Here is a 12,628-nt window from a genome sequence, read left to right on the forward strand (position 1 = left end):
TCACCACACATTCATATACACTATTGATGCGAGCGTTCACAATAACAATAATCACCACACATTCATATACACTATTGATGCTAGCGTTCACAATAACAATAATCACCACACATTCATATACACTATTGATGCTAGCGTTCACAATAACAATAATCACCACACATTCATATACACTATTGATGCTAGCGTTCACAATAACAATAATCACCACACATTCATATACACTATTGATGCTAGCGTTCACAATAACAATAATCACCACACATTCATATACACTATTGATGCTAGCGTTCACAATAACAATAATCACCACACATTCATATACACTATTGATGCTAGCGTTCACAATAACAATAATCACCACACATTCATATACACTATTGATGCTAGCGTTCACAATAACAAAGCAACGGAAAAACCTCAAAGCAGTCCATGCGATGAACAACCATGTGTTTACCTCATCATCAGGATCAGACTCCATCATGTCCTGTTTGTTCCCAAGATGCATTGCAGAGAAGGGGAAAGATGACACAATGACAGCGGGTGGTTTATAATGGGTGTGGTTGGAAATAAACATCAGGAAATGAAAATGTAGCAGCTGAGGGCAGCAAACCATATGGGCTTGGACAAAACCATAGAATGAAATAGTCCACAGCCCACCAACGATCCAGAAAAGCAGCAAAAAGCACAGCAATGTAATTCAGAGTTTTTGAACACCACATAGAGAAATGCCTCCATAATGTAGGTCTATTACTCTCCCACAATTTGAGCCAGGCAAATGAGGAATATCCTGTGTATGACTGAATGTGTGTTTTGTGGGGGAATATAATTGGCATTGGCAATAAAAGACACAAGCAGCAGGCATTCTAACCAAACGGAGGTCAACCTCTCCACTCTGGTATCGCTGCTGTTACTGTACTCGGTCATTCAATTCATTTACATGAGGATGACATGATATGGCCCAGAGAAGATATCATTCAAATATCCACCTACCTTCTTATGAGTTGGCAGTGTGATATTCAAATTGCATATGGCTGTCTGTGGAAGACCTTTAGTGGTTTTCGGCTCTTTCAAAAATGAGAGTCGACCACATGGTTCTTGGCCCATGTCTCTGACCTAAGGATCAACAACAACATGTCCAATAAAAACATTCATTGATTTCTATACAAGATATACAATAGAGTAGATCAGGGCTATTCAATTCTGGTCCTGGAGGGCCAAAACACTTCTGTTTGTTGTTTCTACCTGGTAGTTAATTGCACTCGTGTGTTGAATCCCAGCTCTGAATCAGTCCCTGATTAGAAGGAGAGGATTAAAACCGTACGTGTTTCGGCCCTCCAGGACTGACATTGAACAGCCCTAGAGTAGTCTGACATTCTTTTTTTGGTGCTTAAAAAAGTAATACGCGCTAAAAATGGAAATGAGCATTAGAGCTTACAACATGTCAGTAGGTTTGAAGGACAATCAAACTCTGGCACACCTCTATAATAGAAAAGTGTGACCCTATTACATATAAGAAGAGGAGGAAAATGTGACGCTACCTTCACATTGAAAGGAAGCCGGTTCTCTTTGAAAGAGAAGAAGTTGAAGATCAGCTGCTGCCCACTCTTGGTAAGAGGAGATAAATTGCCGTAGCAATCCACATGGATAGGCTTGCCCTCCAAGACCTGTAAAATCATTAACAACCAGAGCATGTTAATTCATAAAAAACATGTATCTGTGGCCTGTGTCAACAGACGAGTGTGTTGGTGCAAGTGAGACCCACCTCAATGTCTTTACTCCTGGCCACCTCTTCAAAGTTCTCCTGTTGTTCCAGAGTCTTGTCCACCTTGTCGTCCGTCATGCAGAAGCAGCGGAGGCGTGACTCCACAGGATCGTTCATCTTGGCAAACACCACAAACTTGGCCAGATACGGCACACAGATCAGCTCCCGGTATAGCTGAGAGGCCAGACTGACCGTCTCAGGAATCTGGTGGCAGTCTGCAAGCCAGAACCTGGAGGTAAGGAAGAAACAGAGGGCAAAGCTTCATTTGTTGAAGCCAACCAGTGTCTTTTTGGCAAGAGCTTGGTTGATAGGGCCATAATAATCATAATGCATAAAAAAGCATCACAAAACTTTGTTGATAACTACTGACCTAAATCCAGACTTGCCAATGATCGGATGGCTACACTTTCAATAGAGAGGCCGTATTATAGCTTACTCTTGGAGTAAGAAGAATTGGTGCTTACTACATCAAATGGCACGTAATGTTTAGATGGGTGATAGTATATTGCTCTGAGCTGAAATGTTCATCTCCATTCTATGCTCTAAAATATCTTCACCAGCTTGCACAAAAATAGACACTACATATTTCAAATCTCCATGTTTATCAAATCAGAGGACATTCTGCAGCCTAGCAACCCTCTCAATGAAGGTCTAAGGTGTAAATCATATCAGTTTGGTCTGACATTGAAAAGTGCTGAGGCACATGACTAAAATAATCTACTGACTAAAGCCAAGCAGTGCTCTCTGATAATATCAGGTTCTACACTGGCCACATGCTTCCCATCCCGTTAGAATACACAGGACCTTATTTACAGTAACCCATAATTCACTGTGGCCACTTGGTTAAGACTTGTTAGTGAGGTAAATCAATACCTGGGTGGCGTGTTAACTGGTTGGGAGCATGTGAGAAAGCATGGCCTTACCTGGCCGACACGTTTGTGGTGAAGGAAACACAGTCTGTGACGAAGGACAGCGGAGTAGTTCCTGTTATGTCCTCCCACTGGGCAGGAGATGTTCCACCTGGATGGAAAACCACGGGAAAAGACACATCCCCATCCCTGGTTAACCTTTCATCCACCTACTGCAAACCCTGTCCTCCCATCCTGTCTCCAAGTAGGAGTGAACCTTATTATCATTGAAGGTCTAAACCAATTTGAATAGAGGTATGTTCTCAGCCACAGAGGTTGTTCAGAACATGGACTTGCCTGTGATGCTGCAGAGGAGGCGCAGGCAGGGGGTGGAGTCTCCCCTGGGTCCACTGGGGTGGCCCTCTGCCGATCGGGGCGGTACAGGGATCGTCATGGTAATGGGCTTGTGGAACTTCCTCCTCCTGGGCTCCACAGTAACGATAGGGCTGAAGGTGGCCCTGTTGCCGAGGAGATTCCTCACCATGTCATCTGGGACGGGCTGAGCCTGAAGGGAAGGGGGAAACGAGGGATGAAAGAAGTGAATCAATGTTCTCTCATTTGTTTAAATTAGCATAATACCTGTAGCACTGAGAAAAGCCATTATCGTTTACAAGAATGTCATTGGGGAGGCAGGGTAGCCTAGTGGTTAGAGCGTTGGACTAGTAACCAAAAGGTTGCAAGTTCGAATCCCCGAGCTGACAAGGTACAAATCTGTCGTTCTGCCCCTGAACAGGCAGTTAACCCACTGTGAAAATAAGAATTTGTTCTTAACTGACTTGCCTAGTAAAATAAAGGTAAAATTAAAATGTCAAGAAATTGCAATAGAAGGAAAGTAGTCAATTCATCATGAATCAAAACCATGCTCTTAGCCAAAACGTTGCAAAATTAGGTCAAAGCTTAAAGCATAACACAAAACAGAGACTAAAGGAGTTCCTAAACAGTATAGCTAACTGATTGACTTGGTGTTCAGACCTGCAGGCCAACGCGTATCTTTTTGGTGAGCGCCCCCTGTGGGAAGGAGGCCTGGACCATGGGCACAGTCAGGCTGGTCAGAGTCCCGCCCTCTGGACCCATGTGGTTACTCTCCTGCTTGATCCTGGACACCACCGCAAAGTACTGGGGGAAGTCCCTGGTGATGACTCGACAGATACGCTTCTTCTCCAGCTCAGCATTGCTGTCCAGTTCTGTTGGAAAACACATGAACAAACATAGATGGATGAAGGAATATATCCAATAAGTTATGTATGTGTGAATGACGAAGGAATAATTGGATGTGTCAGAGAGGGTCTTCAATTACATTAGCAATGTCGACCTGTCTGTAACGTACCTTCGTCCATCCCGTTGAGAATGTCTGTGATGTCACTTGGATGGCAGTCGTACTGGTGTTCCTTCCATGTGTCACCGTTGTCGCTCCTCAGCACGATCAGTTCCCTCTCCTTTCCCCTCATGGAGCCGAAATGAGGAATCTCCACGATCACAGGTCTAGAAGGGAGCAGAACACCCAGAGCTAGTTCAGAGCCCCCATAGAGCCAAAATGGTGGATCTTCACATTCAAAGAGCAAAAATGAAATAGAGTTCCGTGGCTTCGGGAAAGGAAAAACCTACCCCAGAAACTGGGCTCCTGCGGGGCCGACCTCCACCAGGCGGCTGACCAGGCCCTCTCCCTCCACCATGGGTGGGGGGTAGGCCAGTTTGTGCCTCTTGGCCAGGCGGCAGGTGATGCGGGTGGGAGCCGTGCACTTCCGGGGCGGGATGATGATACGCATGCCGTTGCTTCGACTTCCTCTCATGGAACCCCCACGGGCATCAACCATGAAGCTGACCAGGAATCTGCCGGCGCAGAAATACAAATATTAGACCAGGAAGTGGGAAGCGGGAAAAGAGAGAGGCTATAACCAATGACACGTGAGACGGACGAATCCCATGCTGTGACCACCTTACACCCAAAATACAAGAGAGAGAGAGACAGAGATAGGATATGGCGCTTCGAATTCTCAAACTTGGCAGGTCTCACCTCTGACACTTAACAATGTCTTAGAACAACCTTTAAGACACTGAATCTGTAAAGAACTAAGAGGTGATGTAATAGAGGGTAAAGGGGAACTTCCTGCCAAGATCAATCCCTCTGAAGCAGTGATTAGTGACTCATATTAAACACCGTTACAAATGTTTCACCCCAAGTAGAAACTAAATGAATTCACAAATGAAAGAATGTGTTTAATACACGACGTGTTACATTCTAATAAATAAATGCAGTTTGGGCTTCCCATGAATTGTGGAAACTGGCACCGGTATTAGTAAGCTATTAGTAGAGGAAACAAGGGAATGCTAAAGTGAAATGCCTTGTATAGTATGCCAGCTGTTTAGGTGCAATAAAGCCATAAAACCTTACCTAAGATAAAGGCACTATAATAAAGATACTGTACATGGCTGATCTGGCGGAGTTGTTACAGGAATAGTCTCTAACCTAACACCATACACAATGTTATGTACAGTGCAGTGGAGTATTTGACTGTCTACATAGTACTGTATGTTTGCCTAAGCTCGGCATCGTCTATGTTCACTCGGCAGGCCCGCTCATACATTTTCGAGGGGCTTTATCCACATATGCAATGTCAGAGGCACCTTTGTGAGAAAATCCCAAACACATCACTAGTACTACAGCTACACAGCGCAGATGAGAGACCAGACCGCACAGATGACACGAGCACAGAGAGCAAAGAGAAAATAGTGGAAACGGTGACATCACGGTGACATCACCAGACACAATCATCACCTGGAGTCATACTGAGGGAGCGGGGAGGACAAGCTGCAAAATAAAAATAAAAACAGTGCAGGAGGCAAAAAACGATTTAGTAATACAGCACAATCAATGTAGTTTTTCAGGGTCTGACGTAATTCGTCATATAAGGCAAAGGAGAGGATGAAAAGGGTGGGACTGAAATCAAAGAGAACTGGAAAAATGGAGGGCATTGGAAGGGGCAGAAATGAATAAACACTTATGGCATAACAGATAACAGAAAAAGGACAGTATAACAAAAAGGACAAGACAGATTCCTGCACATACACTTCATCATATGTACTTCACATGAAATTCTAAGCAAACACTGCAGGGTTCATTTGAAAGACCAAAGTTCACTTTTACAACAGCGAGTGGCCTAGCTTGTATTCAAATTAAAGCAACTAGAAAGGAAGACGTCATCTTTTCACTCAACCCCAGTTCATGAGCCCTGACAAAACCCTAAACACGGTATCTTCCATCGGTACTGAGCCCAGGGCAGGACATTGGACTGTCAAGTACATTTCCAATAAGACTTAATCATGTAGTCTACAGTGCAAGTCCATTACTATTCATCCCTGTGGCTCAGCAAATGAACATTTCACAACAGACTGCAGAAAGGAAAACCTCATAACAGTATTTCACTGCAGACAACTGCTAGCTGGGTCTTTCTTGGGCTGGTGAAATGGAGTATGAAGAGTAACATTCTCCTGTGTCTGGATTAGCTGTAGTCTGGCATGGTTAGAGCTCACTGTGGCTGGGTGTCAGACTGGCTGGCAGAGGCCTGGTTCTTACCCTGAGTGAATGGGACTGGACACAGTGTTACTGTGATCTATTGTGTCTGGGGTCCAGCTGTAGCGCCTCAGACACTCTGCATCGTAGTCCCGGGTTACAGCCAGGTGCTGTGAAAAAGCACATGCAGGAGGATGGTCACTGGGTGAGTTGTGAAGGAGACTTCATGGTTTACGACCTAACCTGACACTCACTGATCTACAGACAGACAGAAGAAGTGATACCTTTTGTGACCGTCTACATTTCTAACACACAATAAGAGAATAAAACACCTTACCCTTACAGACAAGTGATCTAACATAACATTCTCACAGAAACACGTTATTGTCATCTAAAACATTCAACATCACTTCAATGAAACATGCAAAATAGGATGATCCATTTAACCACAACAAGTGGCAAAAGTCCAAATGAAACAATAATTTGTTTGTATAAAAATGAATCATGGGAATTTACAGTGACCAGAAGTCGCATGGGAAAATAAACAACTATTTACCTCACTGAGATGAGGACCAATGAATGGAATGAGAATTTCAGAGCTCAAACAAACAAACAAACATGATTGAAACCAGAAAGATGGTCATAGAGCATGAGCAGAGCGAGGTAACCCTCTGTTGACGTCATCATATACCTTATTGAGAGGGTCAATCAAGTAGGACAGGTCTTTACAGACACTCTGAAGCTTTAGAGGGCAGATGAGAAATCACAATTGGGACTTGAAGAGCCTTGAGATTTTTCTACCAGTCCCTACCCACTGGGCACACGTTGTCTATTCCACGTTGGTTCAACGTAATTTCATTGAAATGACATGGAAACAACTTCAATTCAACCAATGTGTGCCCAGTGGGCAGTCATTGGCTAACAACTCAAACACGGTGAAGATGTTGCAGTAGATTTTACCACAAGATTGTCTTTAGCAAAGAGTGGCCTTTTAAGGTTTCATAAAGACAACCTTATTTCTGATAAGTAGATCTGATTGTGCCACAAACATCACAAAACACCAAGAATGCAACATGTGATCATCATCATGATGAAACAGATAAACGACAGAGCGTTCTATGATGCCTCGAGCCGTGGAAAAAGCACAGGACACGTCGCTTTAATCAGTTTTTACGACCAAGTTTGAGGAAACAAATGTTTTACTATTTGAGAAAACAAGATTTTACACACATTCCAATACAAGGCTCCTCTTTGACCCAACATCTTTGCTTACATTGCAAGAGAGGTGGTGGAAGTTGTGCATATTTTCGCTTTCTATAGTCGCGAATCTTGGGAATTTGTTTGTTGAACATGATGTCAGTGAAGTTGCAAATATTATTTACGGTACATCAGGTTAATGTTCCTGTTTTAGATCCTGCACAGTGATCACCAAAACAGGATTAGATTATTAAATTAGGACACTGCAGTTTGGTTTTCCCAAGGCAGCTGGAAACCTTCAGTGGCCACAGGGAAGTTTGAAACAGAAAATGTCCTACATGGACTCAGCACTACAAGTGCCCAACATAAACCAAATTAACAAAAAATACAAAAATAGGCACTGGAAATAAACTGTTACCACAATCCTGGGGGAGGCCAAATCCATCATTGACCCCATCTCAGAGTTCACATGAAAATGTTCATCGTTTCATGCAATACCCAGAAACAGAGCAAGGAGAAGAGAGGTGAAAGAGACTGACACAGAGAAACCGAGAGAGAGACCACAGAAAAAGAGATACAAGAAAGGGGTAAAGAAATGTTAGGAGCACGTACCGTGTCCTTGGTCGGGGCGAGGATCTCCTCTATCATCATGCTGTCTCGCGCGTAGGAGCTGCGGTTGAGGGTGTTGGACCTATCCGAACTGAAGGAGCGGAGGCTGGGGTGTTTAAACGTTACCACGCAACACAGCGGGTGACAATGAACAGCAGGCCCAAACCAAAAGAAAAGCAAAAGTCAAACAAATACATTACTACATGCAACCTCCAGGGAACTGAATCGGACTGTACAACGTAACGTATATAGTGCAGAGCAAGATTAGAGTCCCACAGCTGGGGATAGACGGATAGGTAGGAGTTATTCAGAGATGGAAATGAGAGTGAGGTCAGTCAGTTTTAACAGAGAGAGACAGCGAGAGAGAGGTAAAGGAGTTGTAGGTGTGTCTGTTTATCACGAACACAGACATAAGAGGTCAAATAGAGCCTGACTAGATGTTTCAGAGAGGACACTGGGTGAACAATCACTTTTGATCTACTAACAAACAATAAGGTGGTAACTATACACTACATAGAGTTTGAAACTAACTCAATTCAATAACTAAAACATCCAGATTCGTTATGGTTATTAAATAAAGATTTAGTTGTAACGGTCCCTAAAAATAATCTCAAACTACTTTGAAGTATCCTATTTTGTATTCAGTTAAAGTAACGTAGCTCATTCAATTAAATATTTGTTTTAGGATGGGCAAAGTTCTGTGTCTTTAAATTCTCAAATGACTTGGATTGGCAGGTAGGGCGGCCGGCAATTCACACATCCGTAATAAAACACACCTGCACGTGTGAAATATGACAAAAATAAGCACCCATCAAATGTGTACTATTTATCTGTGTTAGTTTGGGTGCTACAGAGATGATGGTCCTCTCTGTCTTACTGCACTCAGCTGTGCTGTGATGTGTTCCTGGTGTTGCAGACATACTGACTGAATGCAGTTGGTTGCTCCCCTTTGGCTTTTTCTCAAACTCTTCTTACTTGATTGTTTTAAAGGTCCAACGCAGCTGTTTTTTTTAATTATCCAACTATCAAATCCTTTCTGGTTAACAATTAAGTTCCTTAATGTGATTGTTTTTAATTAAAATGGTCAAACAGTAACAAAAATAGCTTGTTAGCAAAGAGCAATTTCTCAATCAAGAATTTTGCTAGGAATGTCTGGGAGTGGTCTGAGTGGGAGAAATACAATTCTGAGAGTCGTCTGGGTGTCAAAAAAATACATCTGAGCGAAAAACTAGCTGTTATTGACAAAGAGGTTTGGAACTTTCTTGTTGGTCTATTAACTAAATGACCACTTGGTGATGTTACCAGGCAGGCCAAAACTTCGTCCGACCAAACCAGGCAGAAATTTGGTCTTTCAGAAAGCTCAGTGGTCTTTCAAACAGCTCTTACACTAAAAGAACATTATCATAATTTCCACAATTTCAGACAATTATTTATTCAACCTCAGTGTGGAAATATATATAACACACAGGAAAACATGTTTTTGATTGCACTGGGCCTTTAAACAATGTAGCCATGTTCTTTTAGAATGAATGTGTGTTTAACCTAGTCACGAGTGTGGGACTGCACTGTGTATGTGTGTGTGCCCATGCGTATGAACTGTGTGTGTGTGTGCGCGTGTGTGGAGAAAGGGAGAGCAAAAACGCTGAGCTCAGCGTGTTTGAGTGAGCATGCTATTCAGCACAGAGAGAAGCCCTTTATTCAGCACTGCAGCTGAAGTTTCTAAGCAACTCCACTCAGCCTGAATGGTCTGGCATCCCAAACCTGCTTTGCCTACTCTCTCTGTGTTGATGCCTGTGTTTGCTCTTCACAATTCTCCTCCCTCCCTCTTTAGTACCCCTTAATCTCTTTCCTCCTCTCCCCCAATCTTTCTCTTGCCAATTCAATTCCATTTTGTTTTATTTGTGCAGAGTTGCTTCACAGTTACATTTTCATGGGTGCACTTACCAGAAGTCTCCTCTTTTCCTTCACTCCCTCCCTCCTCCCTCCTCCATTACTCTCTCCCTCCTCCCTCCCTCCTCCCTTACTCTCTCCTTCCGGCTTCATTCTGTACCATTTCATGCCTCTCAGTCACTTTGATCAATCTGCCTCTGTCCCTCACCCCTTCCCTCGTTGCTATTCTAAACACTGCCATGCCTATTTCCCTCAATGCATTCTGCCTTCTCTCACCATCTCTATTTCACTCTTACTGTCTCTCCACATAGCCTACATTTTAAGACGAAGCAGTGTTATTTGATTTGGAAAGAAAGTTAACATTTGCTTATCTGTGTCAGTTTAAAGAGTTGGTTGTGCGGATGATTGCTCTGTCATTCATCAGATAGATAAAAGGTAAAGTGTGTGTGTGTGTGTGTGTGTGTGTGTGTGTGTGTGTGTGTGTGTGTGTGTGTGTTTTGTGCGTGTGTGTGTGTGTGTGAGTGTGCAAGTGTCTGTCAGATAAGTCAATGCGAGATTTTTAGACAATAAGCCATTGAGGCCTTGAGGTTTCCATCTCTGCATACCAGAATGCGTCATTTTAAGGATTATAATATCTCCAATCCGTTTGTAAGCAATACTGCAGTACTGTTTGATTGGTACTGACTGAACATGGACTGAAACATATTGATCCCTGGAAGTTACATAAAGTGACACCTTCAAAGAAATGACAAAGGGGAGGGTGTCACTTTGAACCACACCATACAAAAAGATGGGTTAATCAACTCTAACCAAAGCACCTGCCATTATTAAGACATAACACAAAACAGTCACATTCATTTTCTAATGTACTCTATTCATAACTTGTATTAAATATTACTTGGTTTATTTGCAAATGATGAGGGGTTTATATTGACTGATGAGAAAATAAGGTGATGAAAAATATTAGTGAGGTCGAAAAAGGTTTCCCAAATAAAGTCACCAAAAAACTCAGAGAAAGTATACCAGAAAGACTGACTATGGTTCATGGAGTCCCAACGCACAGAGGATGAGTCAGGGGAGGGAAATATGTTTGGTGAAATGTGCTTTCTGCTCTTACCTGATCCTAGGGCTAGAGTGAGAAACAGAGAGTGCAAGAAAAAAAAGGAAAAGGAAAGTAGAAGAGTGGTGAAGAGCCAAGCATTTTGAAAACGTCCAAGCAGAGAGGTGTTTTTATTTTCATGTGACATTGATGCTCTGCTTTTGCATGGGGTATGCTCCAAGCCTGGGCTTATAGTCGTTCTTTCTTTCTGTGTCTGTGTCGGAAAGTATTCAGACACCTTGACTTTCTGCACAATTTGTTACGTAACAGCCTTATTCAAAAACTGATTAAATGTTTTTCGCCCCCATCATCAATCAACACACAATACCCCATAATGACAAAGCAAAAACAGCTTTTAGACATTTTTGCACATTTATAGAATGTAAAAACCAAAACTGAAATATCACATGTTCACAAGTATTCAGACCATTTGCTCAGTACTTTGTTGAAGCACCTTTGGCAGCGATTACAGCCTCGAGTATTCTTGGGTATGACGCTACAAGCTTGGCACACCTGTATTTGGAGAGTTTCTCCCATTCTTCTCTGCAGATCCTCTCAAGCTCTGTCAGGTTGGATAGGGATCGTCGCTGTACAGCTATTTTCAGGTCTCTCCAGAGATGTTCGATTGGGTTCAAGTCCGGGCTCTGGCTATGCCACTCAAGGACATGAAGAGACTTGTCCCGAAGCCACTCCTGCATTGTCTTGGCTGTGTGCTTAGGGTTGTTGTCCTGTTGGAAGGTGAACCTTGGCCCCAGTCTGAGGTCCTGAGCACTCTGGGGCAGGATTTCATCAAGGATCTCTCTGTACTTTGCTCCATTCATCTTTCCCTCGATCCTGACTAGTCTCCCAGTCCCTGCCACTGAAAAACATCCCCACAGCATGATGCTGCCACCACCATGCTTCACCGTAGGGATGGTTCCAGGTTTCCTTGAGACGTGACACTTGGCATTCAGGCCAAAGGGTTCAATCTTGGTTTAATCAGACCATAAAATCTTGTTTCTCATTGTCTGAGTCCTATAGGTGCCATTTTGCAAACTCCAAGCGGGCTTTCATGTGCCTTAACTGAGGAGTGGCTTCTGTCTGGCCACTCTACAAAAAATAACTGATTGGTGAAGTGTTGCAGAGATTGTTGTCCTTCTGGAAGGTTCTCCCATCTCCACAGAGGATCTCTGGAGCTCTGTCAGAGTGACCATCGGGTTCTTGGCCCTTCTCCCCCAATTGTGCAGTTTGGCCGGGCGGCCAGCTCTAGGAAGAGTCTTGGTGGTTCCAAACTTATTCCATTTAAGAATGATCGAGGCCACTGTGTTATTGGGGACCTTCAATGCTCCAGACATTTTTTGGGTACCCTTCCCCATATATGTGCCTCGACACAATCCTGTCTCCGGCGCTCTACGGACAATTCCTTCGACCTCATGGCTTGGTTTTTGCTCTGACATGCACTGTCAACTGTGGGACCTTATATAGAAAGGTGTGTGCCTTTCCAAATCATGTCCAATGACTCCAATCAACTTTTAGAAACATCTCAAGGATGATCAATGGAAACAGGATGCACCTGACCTCAATTTTGAGTCTCATTGCAAAGGGGTTAAATACTTGTATTTAATCCATTTTAGAATAAGGCTGTAACGTAACAAAATGTAGAAAAGGGG

At 43.2% G+C, this 12,628-nt stretch overlaps 1 protein-coding gene across 4 annotated transcripts in view; it reads right to left on the bottom strand.

Annotated features, from left to right (window-relative positions):
- LOC118369789 (ankyrin-3-like) overlaps positions 1-12,628 on the bottom strand; it is a 137,368-nt gene that overhangs the window by 21,882 nt on the left and 102,858 nt on the right. For 2 of the 4 annotated variants that reach the window (XM_052498654.1, XM_035754489.2), the window contains 10 exons: positions 7,994-8,096; positions 6,248-6,354; positions 4,279-4,503; positions 4,001-4,155; positions 3,646-3,857; positions 2,971-3,178; positions 2,689-2,785; positions 1,766-1,994; positions 1,542-1,667; positions 994-1,116 (listed from right to left, as the gene is read on the bottom strand). In XM_052498654.1, coding sequence (XP_052354614.1) covers positions 994-1,116; positions 1,542-1,667; positions 1,766-1,994; positions 2,689-2,785; positions 2,971-3,178; positions 3,646-3,857; positions 4,001-4,155; positions 4,279-4,503; positions 6,248-6,354; positions 7,994-8,096 — 1,585 coding nt within the window. Of the gene's footprint in view, positions 1-457; positions 488-993; positions 1,117-1,541; positions 1,668-1,765; positions 1,995-2,688; positions 2,786-2,970; positions 3,179-3,645; positions 3,858-4,000; positions 4,156-4,278; positions 4,504-5,449; positions 5,483-6,247; positions 6,355-7,993; positions 8,097-12,628 lie in introns of all 4 variants that reach the window. The other 2 variants (XM_052498652.1, XM_052498653.1) reach the window with 2 other exon arrangements.

Source organism: Oncorhynchus keta, chromosome 36 (genome assembly GCF_023373465.1).
Source record: "Oncorhynchus keta strain PuntledgeMale-10-30-2019 chromosome 36, Oket_V2, whole genome shotgun sequence".
Taxonomy (NCBI): Eukaryota; Metazoa; Chordata; class Actinopteri; order Salmoniformes; family Salmonidae; genus Oncorhynchus; species Oncorhynchus keta.